Consider the following 19,049-nt stretch of genomic DNA (forward strand, 5'->3'; position numbering starts at 1 on the left):
CCAGTGTCCCAAACCAACTAGGAACACTGTAACGTACAGTGGTTTTGAGAGCACTGGATCATTTCTCGCACACCACTACATAAATCCCTTGTTTTCTCACCGGCAAGTGGGCCCCACCAAAGTCAAGTCAACAAAGTCAGGTGAGTCCCACCAAAGTGGAAGCGGATTACCTGCAGCAGCACCCGGCATAGGGATATCCCTGTTGCACAATGTGAAGCAAGCTCTGTGTGGCCACCGTGATGTATGTGTTTAATCCATGTCTTCCATCCTTTTTTCTGTCCCAGGCATGAGCTCAAAAATGATTCAGATCCAAAGCTCAAATGGACCACACCACAGGAAACAGTGGGGCAATGAGGCCCATCGTTGAAACGATCCCAGGGCCACTGTGATGTTTTATTTGCCATCAAACCAACTAGGAACACTATAACGTACAGTGGTTTTGAGAGCACTGGATCATTTCTCGCACACCACTACATAAATCTCTTGCTTTCTCACCGTTGAGACGCAAGTGGGCCCCACCAAAGTCAAGTCAACAAAGTCAGGTGAGTCCCACCAAAGTGGAAGCGGATTACCTGCAGCTGCCACTACCCAGGAGGCTAGCGGTCGGTGCTCTATGGGCGACCATGGTTTGTGTGTTTTATCCACACCGTTGATTCATTTTTATACATCATTTTAATGCTTTTACCCATAAATGAGGTAGATCAAAATCTCAGGTGGACCACACCATGGGAAAACAATAGTGATTGAATGTCTATCATTAAAAACCTCCTAGGGCCTACTGTAGATTAGATCATACAGTTCTGGATGAAGGTAAAAAGCAAATATCAGCTTGATCTAAAAATTTTGTAGCCCCAAGAATTTTTTAATTGTGAGAGTTCAATCAACCCTGTGTGGCCCACTTGAGATTTTGATCTACCTCAGTTTTGGTTTAATAAAATAAAATTATCTGGAAAAATGGATGAATGGCATGGATGAAACACATACATTATGTTGGGGCACACAGAGAACCGACCACTAGACATTGGCTAGTGGCAGGGGGAGTAGCCAATCCCTTTCCCTGTGATGGAAGCAGCAAGCAATCCGCTTACATCAGGTGGGCCCCAACAAAGACAAGTCAACAAAGCCATCGATCCATAAAAACTCACCACCCCCACAACAATCCTCCACCGGGAAAAAAACGCCCACCTACATTTTACAAATATACGCCCATCTTTTTGATAGATCCATACATGTCTCTCCCAAACCTCCCACTCTTTCTCTCTCTCTTCCTCCTCCTTCCTCTCTTCATCACTTCCACTCATGCAGCCACCTTCGAGATCCGAAACCAATGCCCATACACCGTCTGGGCCGCTGCAGTCCCAGGTGGCGGCCAACAGCTAGCCCAGGGTCAGTCATGGACCATCACAGCAAACCCAGGCACGACCCAGGCTCGCATCTGGGGCCGAACCGGGTGCACCTTCGATGGCAACGGTCGGGGCCGTTGCCAGACAGGCGACTGCGGCGGACTCCTCCGCTGCCAGGGTTTCGGCCAGCCGCCCAACACTCTCGCCGAGTACGCTCTCCGGCAATTCAACAACCTGGATTTCTTCGACATATCACTCGTTGATGGCTTCAACATCCCTATGGACTTTAGCCCTGTATCTGGCGGTTGCACACGTGGCATAAGATGTGCGGCTGATATCAACGGTCAGTGTCCGGCCCAGCTGCGGGCCCCAGGCGGGTGTAACAACCCATGTACGGTTTTTAAGACAGATCAGTACTGTTGCAATAGTGGGCCATGTGGGCCCACTGACTACTCTAGGTTCTTTAAGACCCGTTGCCCAGATGCATATAGCTATCCTAAGGACGATCAGACCAGCACGTTTACTTGCCCATCTGGTGCTAACTATAGGGTTGTGTTTTGCCCATGAAAGATCTCAATCTTATGAGAGTGGACGATTATATCATGTATGTCTAAAATAAGATGTTTTGAAATCCTCTTTTGGGTTTCTCCAAAGACAAATAACTAGCGAGCTTATTTTATAACTATGGCTGTTGGTTTCTGTAGCAATATAATTTGCATGTGCAAGTTCCCTGTCATTCCTCTCAGTGTGACAAACACAAAAGATACACTAAAAATGATATTATCATGGTATTATTGTCAGCGTTTCAAGACATTGGAATATTTTAAATGAGAAATGCACACACCCATCTAATTTAGATTAATTAATATTAATAAATGTTCGGAGAGGAGTTGTTCAATGTCACTTTTTAAAAGGAGTGATAGCTTGGTTGAGCTCCACTGTAGTGTTAATGTTAAATCCACCACAACCATCAACCATTAGGTGTATCACCTTATGCTAGACTTAGGGCTTGAAAATCAGCCCCATCCATGATTTAGGTGGACCACGTGATTGGAAACAATATATAGGAAAAATCTCACCATCCAAACTGTTTTCCTTGGTGTGGCTCATTTGAATCAAGATGGGCCTTAATTTGGGCCCCAAGGCTAACCCTTATTGTGGCATCTATTAATGGTTTGAGTGGATTTCGTATAATTACCACGGTGGGCCTTGTAGAAAGCAAGGGTAGATGTCTCTCTTCTAACTTTCTCTTAATGTGGCCCACATGAATTATGGTCAACTTGATTTTTTAATCGGACAGAGCCGATCTCATATACACATCTTAGGACTCTCAAACAAAACAAAACAAAACAAAATCAAGGGCAACTTAGAGTAGAATTACTCTTCTTCTTCTTCTTCTTCTTCTTTTCAATGAGAAGGTCTCAATGCCTGCTTAGCTAGACTTATAGGTAAGTTGCAATTGGCTAGACTATAGGAAATTACAAGGGCCAACCAGAAATAACCTCCAACCTTTCATGTGTCTATGACATTCAATCCATCTAATAAGTTGCCCCATCATGAGCATATAGGCCTTCTCATATGGGATGTAAAGAAAAAGCTAATGCACAAAAGGTGTAGATGAGGCTATTTATTAGACATGGGGCGACTATAATAAAACTTAATAAATTAAAAGGTGCAGTTGACCTTGTAAACACTGCTAAGAGGGAATTTGGTCCTTATCCCTAAAATTGAAAATCATTTGATAACTAATATTTTCAAAATTAGAAAATCATTTATTAATTTGTCATATATATGGGAAAAGGTACTATGCGCTCAACCTCACGAGTCCATCCCATGAGGTCGAGCGTGTGGGCCCCACCGTGATGTGTTTCGAACATCTACCCCATCAGTTAGATGCACCATTCCATCGTGGGCCTAGGTCTCAAAAATCAAGTCAATCTGTGACTTGTGTGGGCCACACCACATACAGAAGTGGGGAGGGGCCGTGCTCCATTAAAAAATTCATAATCATTTTTTAGGCCCACCAAGATGTGGTTTGCAAATCCAACCCATCCATTATGTGTGTCCCACTTGGATGAGGGTTCAGACCAAGTTTCAGCAGCATTCAAAACTTAGGTGGGCCCCACCAAGTGCTTTTATATGTTTTAACGGTGTCTTCACATGATTTTAGATGGTATGGCCCACCTGAGTTCCGTATACGACTGATTTTTGGGATATCCCATAATTTAAAGGGGACCCATCAAATGCACGGTGTTGATGGTCGACACGCATCACGGTGGGGCCCACATAGCTCGACCTCACGGGAGCTTATCGTGAGGTCGAGCGCATAGTACCTTTTTCCATATATATATATATATATATATATATATATATATATATATATATATATATATATATATATATATATATATTTATATCTTGTAATAGTTATCTCATTGTTATTGTTGTATTTTTATTTCAGGTGATCATATTGTCAATGCTAACAAATTCGTTGGCTGAGAAATTGCGGACAATGAAATTTGCCTCTATGCCATCAAGAGGACACAACCATAGTGACAAATCTCATTCCGGACAATTCTTTTGCCTTGTAATTTTTTTGGGCGGTTTTCAAATTTTGAGTTTTTTTAGAATATTATAGAAAAAACTCCTGAAAACAAATATTATAAATTCCTTAAGTTCATTTTAATTTGTATTTGTGGAAAAAATGGTATTTTTTGAGAAATGCCCTCTCTAAAAAATGGTGAGAAAAAAAATAATTTATTTTAAAATATGCTATTTAGGAGGAAAAAAAGAAGAAGAAGAAAGTTTCATGATAATTTTACAAGAAGAAAAATGTGATACATAGGTGTGTTAAAGATGGATCGTGCCACGTGTCACATTGTCATACATAACACATTGGCACATATGGAATGCTTGAAGATGGATGATTGCACATGGAGCATGTTGTCATGTGCGACTCATTTGGAGAACTTAAAGATGAATGGTATGATATGGCCCACCTGGGCCTTACATGCGTCCCAAACCAGGCCAGGACCCATATAAAGGGTTCCCAAGACAATTGATCACGGCAGATAAGGCACCAGAGTTGTGATAGGCCTCAAAAACTAGATGCATGTACACCCCAACCACTAATGCATGATGTGCATTGGACAAACACCTGTGGTCAAACAGTGTTTGACCGAACTCAAATACAATTTCTCAAACACATTTCCCTCCAACACCCTGTTTAAAAACATTTATCTTTAAACTTCAAAGTGGGCCACCATAGTCATTTTCCAGACAATCCGAGCCATCCATTCTCCTCATGGGGTCCGCCCAACCCAAATGGTATAGGGATTCGGCCCCACATATAGGGACTTGGGATTTGGGTCCCAACCGTCCATTCCCTTATCATGTGGCTAGGATTCAAAGGAAAGGGACCCCAGAGTGCTTCTCTTGCAAGGCAAACTCCCCATGGACCAATGGACCCAAGCTTTCCACAAGCACAGCTGGGCGGGTCCTCTCATGGCCAGAAATGGCTAGGCAGGGCCATGAAAGAAGCATACGAGGCTTTCCTCTTTTAGGGTGGGGAGGGCGGCGACGCAACCGCTGTCTTCTTAGGTCGCATTAAACCCAGCCGTCTGCCTCTCCTCTCCTTGCCTATAAAAGGGAGGCTCAGCTCTCTCAGACTCCACACTTGAAGAAAGAAAAAGAAAGGAAAAGAGGGATAAAATAGAGAGCAGAGTGCGTCTTTGGTGAGCTCGAAGCACACTTCCCCAGCTCAGTCCGTGAAAACCGGACCGAGCCGAGTCAGTGTGGGACCATATACCTCTTCATCATCATCACCATACATACAAAAGAAAAGGGAGAGAGAGAGAGAGAGAGAGAGAGAGAGAGAGAGAGAGAGAGAGAGAGAGAGAGAAGGGAAGCAGGGCTTCCAGGCTTCTTTCTCTATCTCGAACTCTATGACAAAAGGCAAGTAAGAACCTTCTCTCCACTCTGTTGGAACTCTAAATGAACTCAAAACAAAGATTCATCACACCCTGCTCACGCCACATACAGCCTTCTAAAACAGGCCCTGTTCGTAGCTGAAAAACACCAATCAGCAGGAACCATACATAGAGCCAAGAACGGGCCCTGTTTTGGAGTTAAAGGCGGCCTGCGTTCAGGCACTGTTTTAAGGCCGATCCGGCCTGAGTACGGGCTTTGTTTGTGGCCAAGCCGATGGCATGAAAATGGCCCCAGCTGTGTGCTGAAACTCGGCTTAAGAAACAACATGCAAACGAGCTGCAACATGGGCTGAAAATGGTCCGAAAAAGGAGGAGAAAACGACCCTGTTTCGGGCCATTTTTGGACGGTGAAGGTGGCAGCCACCGTGCCTCTGGTTGAGCACTGGTGGGGGTCGAAAAATGGCCGGAAAGGAACCACGTTTGGGCTGAAAGCAGGACCGGTAATGGCCTCCAAAAATAGTCTGCAACAGAAGTTGTTTCCACGTTGCCAGCGTGTAGGCTGCCCGGGTCATGGGCCCTGCACAAATGCAGGTGGGCCTCACCCAAAACTAATGGGCTGCCCTGGTCATGGGCCCTACACAAATGTAGGTGGCCCTCACCCAAAACTGATGGGCTGGCCTGGTCATGGGCCCTACACAAATGCAGGTGGGCCTCAGCAGAAGGAAGAAAAAAAAAGCCAGGCGAGCTGCGCATGGGTGGGCCGTCCAAAACGGGCAGCAGGTCCTGGACGACCACCCCACAAAAAATATATACTATTTTATTCAATGCCAAATATGTGTACAGGTAGGCCACCAGGGAGCCTTGAATTCAGACCATCCATCAAAGGACGGGATTCTTCTTAAAATTTTATATATATATATATATATATATGTGTGTGTGTGTGTGTGTGTGTGTGTGTGTGTGTGTGTGTGAGAAAAGGTACTATGCGCTCGACCTCACGAGTTCGTCCCATAAGGCCGAGCTGTGTGGGCCCCATCGTGATGCGTTTCGAACGTCTACCCCATCAGTCAGATGCACCATTCCATCGTGGGCCTAGGTCTCAAAAATCAAGTCAATCCATGACTTGTGTGGGCCACACCACATACAGAAGTGGGGAGGGGCCGTGCACCATTAAAACATTCATAATCATTTTTTGGGCCCACCGAGATGTGGTTTGCAAATCCAGCCCATCCATTATGTGTGTCCCACTTGGATGAGGGTTTAGACCAAGTTTCAAACGCATGGAAATTTCAAGTGGGCCCCACTAAGTGCTTTTATATGTTTTAACGGTGTCTTCACATGATTTTAGATGGTATGGCCCACCTGAGTTCCATATACAGCTGATTTTTGGAATATCTCATAATTTAAAGGGGACCCATCAAATGCACGGTGTTGATGGTCGACACGCATCACGGTGGGGCCCACACAACTCGACCTCATGCTTGCTTTGTAACGAGAGTACTTATATATATATATATATATATATATATATATATATATATATATATATATATATATATATATATGTTTGGTGATCCCAAGTTGCCATATAGTCGTGAGAGACTTCGCACAATCATTGTGTATGCACAGATTTTTTTATGTCTAAGAAGTGCAGAAGAAAAGGCTTATGGGTATTTTTGTCATTTAGAAAAATAAGTTAGTTAATTTAATTGTCATTGGAGAAATCTCACCGAACTGCGGGAGCCTCCCCGTAGTGACCGCGAGCGATTCTGTTTTTCAGCACTTCCCACGTGCTTGCAATCGAGGGTGGGGACCCCGATGGGATCAAGGATCGCTGGGTCCTAGGCTCGCAAATGGATGAGGGCATTGATATCGTCGGAGTGTACTAGTTTTCCCAACCCGCTGGATGAATGTAATTATCTAAATACTCGGTTAACATTATTCATGCATCGCATTAGCTAGGATTTGGCGACTTGACAGTTGAGGTCGCAATGAGGGAGTGTTGGTCATGCACGACCGTGAGACGAAGTCTCTTGAAGGAGTGTTGTGGGTGAGGTTATGCATCATACCATAATTCAAGCATACGTATTTAACAAGATTAGTTAGAGATGTGTGAATTTATGCTTTTCATTAAATTGATCATGTAATTGTTATTTGATGTAACTTATGGCTAATGGCACCCACTGAGTTAGCTACTCACTCCCACTCTGGGACGGTGTTTTAAAACACCAACCAGACACGTCATTAGATGCAGGTGAGGTGGAGCTCGACGAGCTGAGCGGGGTGAGCATGGATGAGGTAGAGGAGCTTCCCTGCTTCCAGACTTTCGGCGGATCCTTCTAGTCTGAGTTCGGGCTACCGCGGGGTATGGGTCAGGGCTCTAGTCACTTTGGGTCATGTATGGGTGGGACTAGTTCCCTATTTAGATGATTTTGGATTTGTGGTTTGGATATTTTTATATTTAGTGGCACTTGATACTGCTTTATGACTTACTTATGCTTCATGCCTTGCTAAACTCTCCATTGTTTATGAGATCATCCAAATGTAATTAAAATCTGAAGCCCATTAGGGCACCCATGGCACCTGGGAATTCGGGAGCCGAGTTCCTACACGGCCCCCAAAAACCCGGGGTGTTATAGTACAATAGGAAAAAGGTGGACAAATTTGGGGAGCGGGTTGGGTGAGACCTCGAATTGACCGGGGTGTAGAGGTGCCTGCATCGACCCATCGTAGTCATGCTGATGTGGATAAGGCTACGAGGAGGGCTAAGTAGGTAGAGGCAACGTTGATTGGGCTTAGGACTGAAGTGTAGGTCCTGCGAGGGACGATAAATGATATACAGACACGACAGGCTCAGTTGGAGGAGATGGTGTGTACCTCTTATCACAGTAACCCCAATCAGAACCGTAGTAGTAAGTTGAATGTCATATTTAAATTATATATGTAAGTAGTATAGAATAGTCACTAATCATATTTTATTTTAATTATTTTACAGATTTTCCTACAGACTGGTGTTATCTTCCTGGGCCCCACCGCATTATCGAGGATGTACATTTCTTTTATTTTTATTTTTATTAATTTTTATTGGACAATTTGGACACATGTATTTTTTTGTATTCTGGATAATTATAAATTTAGTTTTAATTAAATTAAATTATTTTTATATTTCAATGGATGATGGTGAATATTGATTAATACCATGTTATTTTGTTTGATTAGTTCATTCAAACATGAAAAAATATTGCTAATAAATAAATCAACATAAGTCACAATGACCAACACTCTTTGACAAAAGTATTTGGTGATGTATTTAGAATTTTTAGTCATGAATAGACTCATAGCACAAAGTCTTTATTGGCGACGAGTTTCAAGTTTACCCATGTTTTGTGATATGTAATGGCGACGTGTCAACTCGTCACTAATATTTTGCGATAATTTATTAGGTCATGGCAAATAATTAACTCATTGGTGACGACTTGTCATTTTTGTCACTAATTAGAAATTGTGACATCGTATTTGTGAAGAAATTGGAGATGATCAACACTTGTTGGCTTTCGCAACGAATTTATGATTTTTTTAGCAATAAGTGGATTCGTCGCAACACGTCTTTATTTGCGATGAGTTTCACATTTAGCGATGTTTTATGATATGTAATGACAACGTGTAAACTCATTACAAATAAGCTATATTTAGGGACAACTTATTAAACTGTCGCAAATAATTAGTATTTATGACGAAATTGACGACAAGTAACACTTGTCGCAAACGAATTTTAACAACAAGGTTTAGGTTGTTAATGACAAGGATGACTTGTCACAAAACGTCCTTATTTGCGATGAGTTTCATATTTAGTGATGTTTTATGATATGCAATAGCGACGTGTAAACCCGTGGCAAATAAGTTATATTTAGCGACAATATATCGTCGTAAATAATTAGTATTTGAAACATAATTGGCGATAAACAACACCATCACAAATAAGCAACACTCGTCGCAAAAAAACTTTTGCGACAAGTTTGGGGTTGTTAGAGATGATGATGACTTGTGAAAATTTTAATTTTTTAAATAAATTCAACAAATTAGATAAGTGGCCAAGTACTATAAATCAAAAGTCAACTCCATCCAGTGTAGTCATGATCCACCTATAGATCTTACAATTAAACAATTTCAGTTGTGATAATTAGAGCATTCGGAAAGGTCCTATTGCAATTGCAGGATACCTAGAACATCTTTGAGGAAGTCTATATCAAACTATATCAAACTAGCTACAAGCTGCACCTAATGCTGAAGCATCTCTAAAGTGACCACATAACTGTACTAGCATGAAGAGATGATCTAGTGCATGAACTGAAAGCGGTGGGCTTGATCCGTCTCCCTACACTGGCAATTGAATAACTATCACATGCAGTTAAACAAGTTATCATGGGATTAGAATCGTCCATGGCACCGGCATTACACACACAATTCAGGATCCAGCATATATATGAATAGAATATATATATATATATATATATATATATATATATATATATATATAGATATATAGAATATACAAAAATCATTCAGATAGAAAAGTCAGACGGCCCACAGTGTAAACTCTAGTACTTCGGGAGTACTTTTGTGTGTGTGTTTGTGTTTTTATGATTTCAAGAGGTTTCAAGAGGTCCTGGAAGAAGCAATCATTCACCCACTCAACATCGAAGGCGAGCTATATGTTGGCATTCCTCCCGGTACAACTGAAACTCTTTATTTTCTCTCCGTTCATGTGCCCTTGATTTGTACCCATCATGCACCATCCATGCATACCTGTACAAGTATCATGTATGCATATAAGCACCATCCACTAATTGCATACATGTGTTCGTAGCAAGGTTTTAGGACTTAGCTGAGTCCCGTGCAACCAAGGTTACAAGTATCATCCGAAATGGGTACGTATCGCTTGATATGTGCTGGTATTGCCCATTAATTATACGGCTGTATCGGCCCAAAACAACCCGATCCAGGTTGCTATATCAGTGATGTACAATACGGTACCTGATACATGGTAAGACCTGATCCGGTGTTACATGATGCATCACCCTCAACACAGGGCGAGTTGCGACTTGACCTGAGACTGAACAATTCGGTCTATTGTAGTGGGTGCTAGAGTCAACATTTAAAAGGGGACAACCAAATCCTGTTGGGGGAATGGTAACTGTGTTTTTAAACTTAACGCTGCTTTCCCAAAAGATTCTTTTTGATGCTGCTTCCTTCATTTACTTGAAGTTTATTTCATATGCCATGGTTCTTGTATGTAGAACTGTTCTAATTTGAAGTTTTAACTACTCATGCAATTTTATTTTATTTTATTTTTAATTTACTTTGAAAACATTACACATTCTCATGTAATATCTCCACTATATTAAATGATTCACCTCAGGAGACCATTTCAAAGGAAAGAGACCTGCTTGTTTGCTGCATTTGCCGTCGCAAACACGGTGTCTGCATAAAGGTTTGGCTTGCTTAATCATTTGTTTTCTTCTTTAAAATTCTGTAGGTTTGACTCCAAAAATGAGAGGTAGACTTTATGCTGTTTGCTTTGCTTCACCCTACCTTCAACTGTCTTGCAGTGTAATCATGATGACTGTCAAACTGCATTTCATCCTACTTGTGCTAAATGTGTTGGCCTGCACATGGATGTGAAGACTGGTGGAGGCAAGTTTTTTCAGCACAAGGCTTATTGTGAAAAGCATAGCTTGGATCAGAAAAAGAAGGTCATATCAATTGCTTTTGAAGAATGAATATCTTATGATGCATTGTCTTTCATAGGATAAAAGTCTTATGTTACAATGCATAAGTTTATTTCTCCTGCCTCATCTTGGTTTTTATCAATTTTTATAGGCTAAGAGTCTGCAACATGGACCTGATGAGGTCCGCTGCATTAAGCAAATCCGGGTCAGTGAGAATGTACTATAATCCACATCTTGTCTGTTTTCTCATTCATTATCAGATCCTTCTTTTGGGTTTCCTTTCCAACACTTCCAACTCTCAATTCTACTCTCTTTCCTTTCCCTACACACATCCATCTACATTTCATTTTTTGTTTGAGAGTTTCATTTCATGTCTTGCAGCCAGCAGGCTAGAGCTACCTGTTGAGGTTGCAAGGCCTGCTACGCACAATTCGAATGAAGAATGTTGGTGGAGGCAATGATGACGTTGGCCTGGAAGCAGCAGAAGATGGACGGGCAGTGTTATCTCAAGGTCTGCCAAGCATGATGGCAGCGATGATGACAGGCGCGACCATAACTTTGTATTATTTGTGGAACCTAATGTTGTGTAACAGTTTGATTGAGTTAAACTTTAAATAGACTGTTGTTAACTATTTTGTTGGTATTGTGGCTTTCATGATTGATTGTTTCATGAGTGGATTGAATGAATGGATTAGTAGTTTAAATAAATATTTAAAAATATATATATATATTTTTAGCCTCAATTTGTAACTGAGGCTTGAATTTAGCCTCGGTTGTTGATAACCAAGGCTGAAATTCCTGTAGCTAAAGGCTTTAGCCTCGGTTGTTGAGAACCAAGGTTAAAAATAGATTTAGCTTCAGTTGGAGGCAATTGAGGCTAAAATTTGGATTTAGTCTCAGTTGAAAACAATGGAGGCTAAAATTTTGATTTAGCCTCATTTCGAGAAAATTGAAGCTAAAAGGATTTTTAGCCTCACTTAAAGAACCGAGGCTATAAAAGTCATTTTAGCCTCGGTTACTAAAACTGAGGCTAAAGCCTTTAGCCACTGGGGTTTCAACCCCGGTTTGGATAATTGAGGCAAAATTGAGGCTAAAGGCTTTAGCCTCAGTTTTTAACTTTTTTAGCCACAGTTTTGAACCGAGGCTAAAACCCCCTTTTCTTGTAGTGTCGTTTGATAGAATTGAGCAAACACTAGCCATTCAAACAGAGAAAAAATAAATAAATAGTGTAAAGACACTTGATAGCGTTTCTCATTTACCCTGCATAATAGCTTAAAATGCTTAGTACATTCAGGTCATGTTTGGACATTCTAGACCGTTTATATAATGGGACACATCCAACTAGATTAGATTATTTCAAACTTATGTCCATTTAAATCTTTGCCTTACAGGCTTCACCTTTCTGGCTAAGTGGGTCCAAAGCCTCGGGGAGGACCCCTTTGTGGGTTAGGGTTAGGGCTCATGAGACTAGTGCTAGCCCCCTTTCCTCTTATTTTAGAAACGTATTAGTCAGTTCATAAAAACTTGCCCATGTTTTTCTGTCCGTCCATTTATTTGATCAACTTGGGCCATCCTTATGAGTGAATTTAGTCTACTTTTTTATGTAGATGAATTGAAAAGGTAGGACTAACTTGATGGACGGATTGGATCTCATGTCCGTATGCCACCCTGGCACATTCAGTGGCGTGTTGATGACTGCCTTATACACGCGCGTGTGGATGTATAAAAGCTCTTGAAATCGTATCAACGTTTGGAAATTTCGTCAAGTTGGAACGAATATAAATAGATAGTGGGCTAGACTTGACTCACTGCATACATCTACTTAAATCCAGGCCGTCCAAAGTGGGTGGAGAATATCCAATAAAATCACCCTCGTTGAAGGGTCCTAACCATCTACTTTTTTGGCAGTTTAATGCACCGTTGAGAAGAAATTGATCAAAGCCAAATTCGACGGCTGAAACAGATGGTTATGACTGTTCTGTTGGTGGGCCCACTAGAAGCTGATGTATGGTATGCTTGAGGTGGACGAACATGTCAATGGTCATCAGGACCTTTCAACTAGTATGTCCCAGCGTCAATTGTCAACGTCCAAAGAATCGAACCTATTGGACGATCTTGACCATCGATTCTTCATATAAAGTAGGTGCTTGGGCACATCAATAGTGATCCGGACCGTTTAACTAGTTGATCTGATCATGGATTGTCGATGACGTAAAGTCATAACTGTCAGATCAGGGTTTGCAACCAAATGGGTAACAGCAATTGCCTGTTTTCAATGACGGAATACTATCCTACGATTCTCAATTGATTATTATGATTATTATCTGCCAATGTGCTGCTGATCCGAACCGTCCATTAGAACAAACAGCTCTTAAGTGGGCCATCGCCCGACACGGTGGGATTCCAAAAATCTCTTTTTACACGGGCTCGTTGGGAATTTCGGACCCGAATCCCTTACAACAATTGTCAGAGGAAGATTGTGAAACACCCAAGCTCCGTGTGGACCCACCAAGATTTTCGTGTGAGATCTAATCCGTCCATTCTTTGAGTCGACTCATGTTAAGGCATGCTAAAGAATCAGACTGATAAAAAACTCAGGTTGGCCACAATAAATTGAAAAGCAGGGATGGTTCGCCCACCATAGAAACATTCTTGGGTCCACCGTGATGTTTAGACGACATCCAACCCACTAATAAGGTGAAACCCATCAGGATAAAGAAACATCCCAAAAATCAGAATGATCGAGAACTCATGTGGACCACACCGAATGAATTTACCGGTGGTAGATCAAGCTAAGTTATGGTGAGCATGAGGTGGTGCATGCTCTTCCTACAACAAAATAGAGGATTCCGGTCCTCATAAATCTTATCTTGTATTCTTCCACCACTAAGGGTCAGGTGGGCCCCACCAAAGTAAATTCAACACAATCACTCCAAATTTCTACAGTAAATTCCACCACCATTAGTTAGGTGGGGCTGATTTTTCGCGAATTGCATGTCCACATCCACGCGAAGGCACGTGTCACGATGTGTCACGTGTGTGAGATTGAGGTTTCCATCAGGTGAGCTACAGCGTTCAGATCTCCTTGCAGAAAAATTAGGCCATTTCACACCTCAGGTGGACCACAACATGTCAAAACAAATGAACGGCTAGAAAAAATAAATCCCAGCCGTCGATATACTTTGCATGTTGCAGCGGACTTTAAATCAAAATTATCTTCTTCTTTTTTTAAACGCCGAATATCTAATCATTGCTTCTAACCTTATGGAAAGTTCAGATCTCACACACGCGTTTCATATTTGCACGTGCGTCCGTGTGGAGATGTATACTACTTCAAAACCCAGCATCCTCACAGTACAATTTCCATGATCCAATTCATTCGTTACGGGTCCTGTGGGGCTATTTTTCGCTAACTTCACACGTGTCTTGGTATGAAAACCATCCATTTCACACCTCAGGTAGCCCACAGCATATCAAAACGCTACAAAAAGGAATAGTAGCCATTGATTATTAATTAGTACATTGTGGCCCACCTGAAAATTTGAATTGTCTGAAACTTTAATAAAATGATCTGAGTATTATTTCCAACCTTATGAAAAGTTCAGATCTCACACTATTTTGTATTTTCAAGTGTACCCACATGTGAGTATGTACGGCTATAAATGCGCGAGCGATTAGTAAACCTAACCCAGCTATCCGTCTATAAAAGCCCACCACCTTCACAAGCCCAACACCCACACACAAAGAGAAGGACATTTAGGCCCATCTTTTTGGAAGATCCATACATGTCTCTCCCAAACCTCCCTCTCTTTCTCCTCCTCATCCTCCCTCTCCTCACCACCTCCACCCATGCAGCCACTTTCGAGATACGAAACCAATGTCCGTTCACCGTCTGGACCGCAGCTGTCCCAGGTGGGGGCCAACAGCTAGCCCGGGGCCAATCATGGACCATCAACGTAAGCCCGGGCACGGCTGGGGCCCGCATCTGGGGCCGGACCGGGTGCACCTTCGATGCTAACGGTCGAGGCCGTTGCCAGACAGGCGACTGCGGCGGACTCCTCCGCTGCCAGGGGTTCGGCCAGCCACCGAACACTCTGGCCGAGTACGCTCTCCGGCAATTCAACAACCTCGACTTCTTCGATATATCGCTCGTTGATGGCTTCAACATCCCTATGGACTTCAGCCCTGTATCTGGCGGTTGCACACGCGGCATAAGATGTGCGGCTGATATCAACGGTCAGTGTCCAGCTCAGCTGCGGGCCCCGGGCGGGTGTAACAACCCATGTACGGTTTTTAAGACAGATCAGTACTGTTGCAATAGTGGGTCATGTGGGCCCACTGACTACTCTAGGTTCTTTAAGACCCGTTGCCCAGATGCATATAGCTATCCTAAGGATGATAAATCCAGCACGTTTACTTGCCCATCTGGTGCTAACTATAGGGTTGTGTTTTGTCCATGAAACCCTCTCTCTGGGCTCAGCTATGTTAAGAACCAAAAAATAACATCTTTTGAAATCAGATGTAAGGTTTCAAAACGCTAGTGAAATAAAATGGGTCCCATCATGTGGCCCATGACCCCATGTTTTTGCATGTACTGATGATCTTTATCACTTAATATGTGTGTGTGTGTGCGCGCGCTCTTTTTATGATGTGTGATAGACATTAAGACCATCCATCCGTTTTCTCAAATCATTTTAAGACATGAGCATAAAAATGCAGCGGATCCAAATCTAAGGAACTAAATTGTAGAAACAGTAGTGTTTCACCATTAAAAACTTCTTGTGGCACACAAAAGTTTTGAATCAAGCTTATATTTGTTTTTTCCCTTCATCTAGGCTTTTGTAACCTTATCAACAGGTTGGATGGAAAATAAACATGATGAAAACATTAACGTGCCCATTGGGAAGCTCTTAGTGGTGGGGCATTTATTCACCACTGTTTCCTATAGTATGGTCCGCCTGAGATTTGGATCTGATTCAGTTTTGGGCTTATGATCTAAAATAATCTGGTAAAACGGATGGACGGATTGGATCTAGAATACATAGATCAAGGTGGGCCCAACATTAAAGGCTGCACCTTATTGGGTGAGGTCGGACCGCACATAAACGAGCCTAGCTCTTAAAGTTGGGCCCACTCCTCCGGACTACTATCCCAGCCCAAGCCCGACCTGAAGCTGGACTAGTCTGAAATTGATCTCAATAAGCAAGCCCGGCCCATTGACAGCCCATACACATCAACCGGGCCAAGAGCGATTACACGTACAGTTTCGGTTTTAAATTTGAACAAGTTGGGCACATTGCGGAGGGATCTGAACCGTACGTTGGTATGATGGATCCAAGAGTAGACCACGCCTCCAGAGGGAAAAGCCATAACCCTTGAATGGGTTGCCAACCATGTAACGGTTAGGAAAAAAGATACAACAACGGTTCTCATTCAACAGAAAACAAAGGTCAATTACTCCATGGATAGGATCTTCCAATCCAGCAGATTTTCAGTTTAGAACATTCGATAGTGATTTCCCATTTTATCAACGGTTTGGATTAGTGGACATCGGCTTACCTTTACACACCGAATGACCGAAGGTACTGTACACTCTCAGGCCGGAGGATTATACACTGCTCCGACCTCCAATGTTGGTACAGTACGTCTTAACGGTGTGCACACTTGATGGACGATTCAGATTCTTCAAAGATATCACCATTGTAACCATCAAACAGCTGAGAGTCTGACCAACATGTTGGGTGGGCCCACGTGATGGGTGGATCAGATTGATTTTCTCTAATTTGTTAGCATAAGATCTAAGTACTCTGGTCCACCTGACTAAGAGATTGGATTGGATAGGTTGGCTCTACACGTGTCTATGTGGGAATGGTCATATACGTCCGGACATATAGTGATTACCATACGTTTGAACTGTGTGGAGCCCCGCTGTGATGTTTATGTGGAATCGAAACCGTGAAACTCGTTTAGCTCCTCATGTTTACTGTACAGATCATGAATCATCTTGATTCAAAACTCAAGTGGGACACACCACAGGAAGTAACTACAATCACCCTTAAATCTTACAATTCACGAGGTGTGGCCCACACGAGTTTTGTTACGGCATCATTTTGGGTGTGTCCTTTATTCCTGGTGGGGATTACCTGATTAATAGGTTGGATGGTATATACACGACACTGAAACACGCATTCCATCTAGACGTATCTATGGTGGGGCCCCCTTCCCCAATGTCCCCCGTTGCGTGGCCCAACTGAATTATGAATCAGGCTGCGTTTTACCCTGTAAGCCTAACATTGGGGGGCACGTATAATGGACGGGTTGGATGGCATCCACACATCTCAAACATACGTGCGAGCGCAAGTGATCATTCGACGCATCCGTGATTGCAGGAGATTCCTGAGCTCTAAGATCCGTGGGGTCCATCGTGACGTACGTGTTATATCCACTCCGAACATACGTTTCTCCAGTTCATTTATGATATGAGCTCAAGCAGACCACACCACAGGAAATGGTAGGGATTGAATGCCTACCGTTCAAAACTTTTTGAGGGGCCACGGAAGTTTTGAATCAAATTAATATTTGTTTTGTCTCTTCATCAATGTAGGACTCACCTTATCAACGGACTAGATGTCGTAGAAACATCACGGTAGGTTTCAACGGTTGGAATATGTATTCTCATTGTTTCATTTTATGTGGTCCACGGGAGCTTTGGATCTGCCTCATGGTCGGCTCAACTGAGCTTTCGTGGGGCCCTTAGCAGTGGGGAAAGGATTTAATCAGGGTGTGACAGTGGGACCCACATTAATGTATGTTTCGTATCCACTCCGTCCATCATTTTAAGGTATAGTCCAAAAATTAATGAAGCATATGTAAATCTTAAGTGGACCACAAATATTAAAAGCCTCCCAATGTACACTAGAATGCTTATTTTCCATCTAACCTGTTAATAAAGTCACAAAAATATAAACAAACAGAAAACATAAATACCTGCTTGATCTAAAACTTATGAAGTTTTTAACTGTGGGCAGTCAATCACCACGATTTCCTGTGATGTGGTTTACTTGAGATTTACATCTGTTTCATTTATAGGCACGTGCCTTTAAATAATATAGCAAAATGGATAGACAGTGTGAAATATACCATACGCATATCAAGGTTAGCAGATTTATGCAAAAGTCATTCTCAGGAGGTTTACGTGTTGAAAAGCATAGTGGGGCCACCATGATGTTTGTGCAAAATCCACTCTATCCACCCATTTGGTTAGCTTTATTTCCTCTCCCATGGCATACTTGAGTTTGAGACTCACCTCTTTTTTTGTTGCATGTCTTTAAATAATCTCATATGAATGTACAGAATGGATTTATCATAAACATCATAGTACCCCCACAGCTGCCCACCGCAGCAATTAACAGAAATCCGTCCTCGTATCTCTGCATATCTAAGCGGACACGGATTTCCTTTTGAAAGTTTTTCGCTGAGGATGTTACGTGGGGTCCACCATAATATTTATTTGAAATTCATCCGTTCATCCATTTTGAGATCTTATTTAAGGAGGTGGATTCAAAACTCAAGTAGGCCACACGAGATAAAAGAGTGAGAATTCAATGACTACTGTTGAAATATTCAAGTGCCTACAAAAGTTTTGTATCAGGAAATTATATACGGTTATAAACGTTTTGGACGGTTATAAAGGTTTCAACTGTAGGCATTTCTTTCCCCACTTTTCCCTCTCGTGTGGCCCACCTGAGTTTTGGATCTACCTAATTTTTTGTCACAAGTCCTGAAATAAGGTCGCAAAACGGATGGCCGTGGTGGATTTCTCACAAACATCTCGGTGGGCCCACCTACCATCGCAGGCAGGAACTTGTGCGAAAGCATTTGGCGGGAAATCCGCGTCCATATTATCCTCTGTACTTATAGAGAGCTTACACGTGGCAAAACCAACGGATTGCGACCGAGTACAAGGCAACGCCACTGAAAGAGTCTCCGTCGTTTTCCATCCAAAAGTCTAATTCCACACGCGTGCAGGCAATATCTCTCCAATATGA

At 42.3% G+C, this 19,049-nt stretch overlaps 3 protein-coding genes across 8 annotated transcripts; all 3 read left to right on the forward strand.

The window, feature by feature from the left end:
* The first annotated feature begins 1,182 nt into the window (after window positions 1-1,182).
* On the forward strand, window positions 1,183-15,591 carry LOC131220863 (thaumatin-like protein). Its single transcript, XM_058215718.1, has 2 exons — window positions 1,183-1,256; window positions 14,802-15,591. Exons 1-2 carry the CDS (start codon window positions 1,230-1,232, stop codon window positions 15,459-15,461), a joined length of 687 nt encoding a protein of 228 aa, XP_058071701.1. The 5' UTR covers window positions 1,183-1,229; the 3' UTR covers window positions 15,462-15,591.
* LOC131220864 (thaumatin-like protein) lies at window positions 1,230-2,005 on the forward strand. Its single transcript, XM_058215720.1, has one exon. The coding sequence runs from the start codon at window positions 1,230-1,232 to the stop codon at window positions 1,908-1,910; it is 681 nt and encodes a 226-aa protein (XP_058071703.1). The 3' UTR covers window positions 1,911-2,005.
* On the forward strand, window positions 9,927-11,671 carry LOC131220865 (uncharacterized). Of its 6 annotated transcripts, none has more exons than XM_058215721.1 (5): window positions 9,927-10,002; window positions 10,692-10,763; window positions 10,882-11,025; window positions 11,153-11,218; window positions 11,383-11,671. In XM_058215721.1, exons 1-5 carry the CDS (start codon window positions 9,985-9,987, stop codon window positions 11,392-11,394), a joined length of 312 nt encoding a protein of 103 aa, XP_058071704.1. In that variant the 5' UTR covers window positions 9,927-9,984; the 3' UTR covers window positions 11,395-11,671. The 6 variants fall into 6 exon arrangements, with proteins under 6 accessions (XP_058071704.1, XP_058071706.1, XP_058071705.1 ...); XM_058215723.1 differs by having other exon boundaries at window positions 11,153-11,206; XM_058215722.1 differs by having other exon boundaries at window positions 11,153-11,206; window positions 11,387-11,671.
* Window positions 15,592-19,049: the final 3,458 nt, after the last annotated feature.

The sequence above is a fragment of the Magnolia sinica genome, chromosome 12 (assembly GCF_029962835.1).
Source record: "Magnolia sinica isolate HGM2019 chromosome 12, MsV1, whole genome shotgun sequence".
Taxonomy (NCBI): domain Eukaryota; kingdom Viridiplantae; phylum Streptophyta; class Magnoliopsida; order Magnoliales; family Magnoliaceae; genus Magnolia; species Magnolia sinica.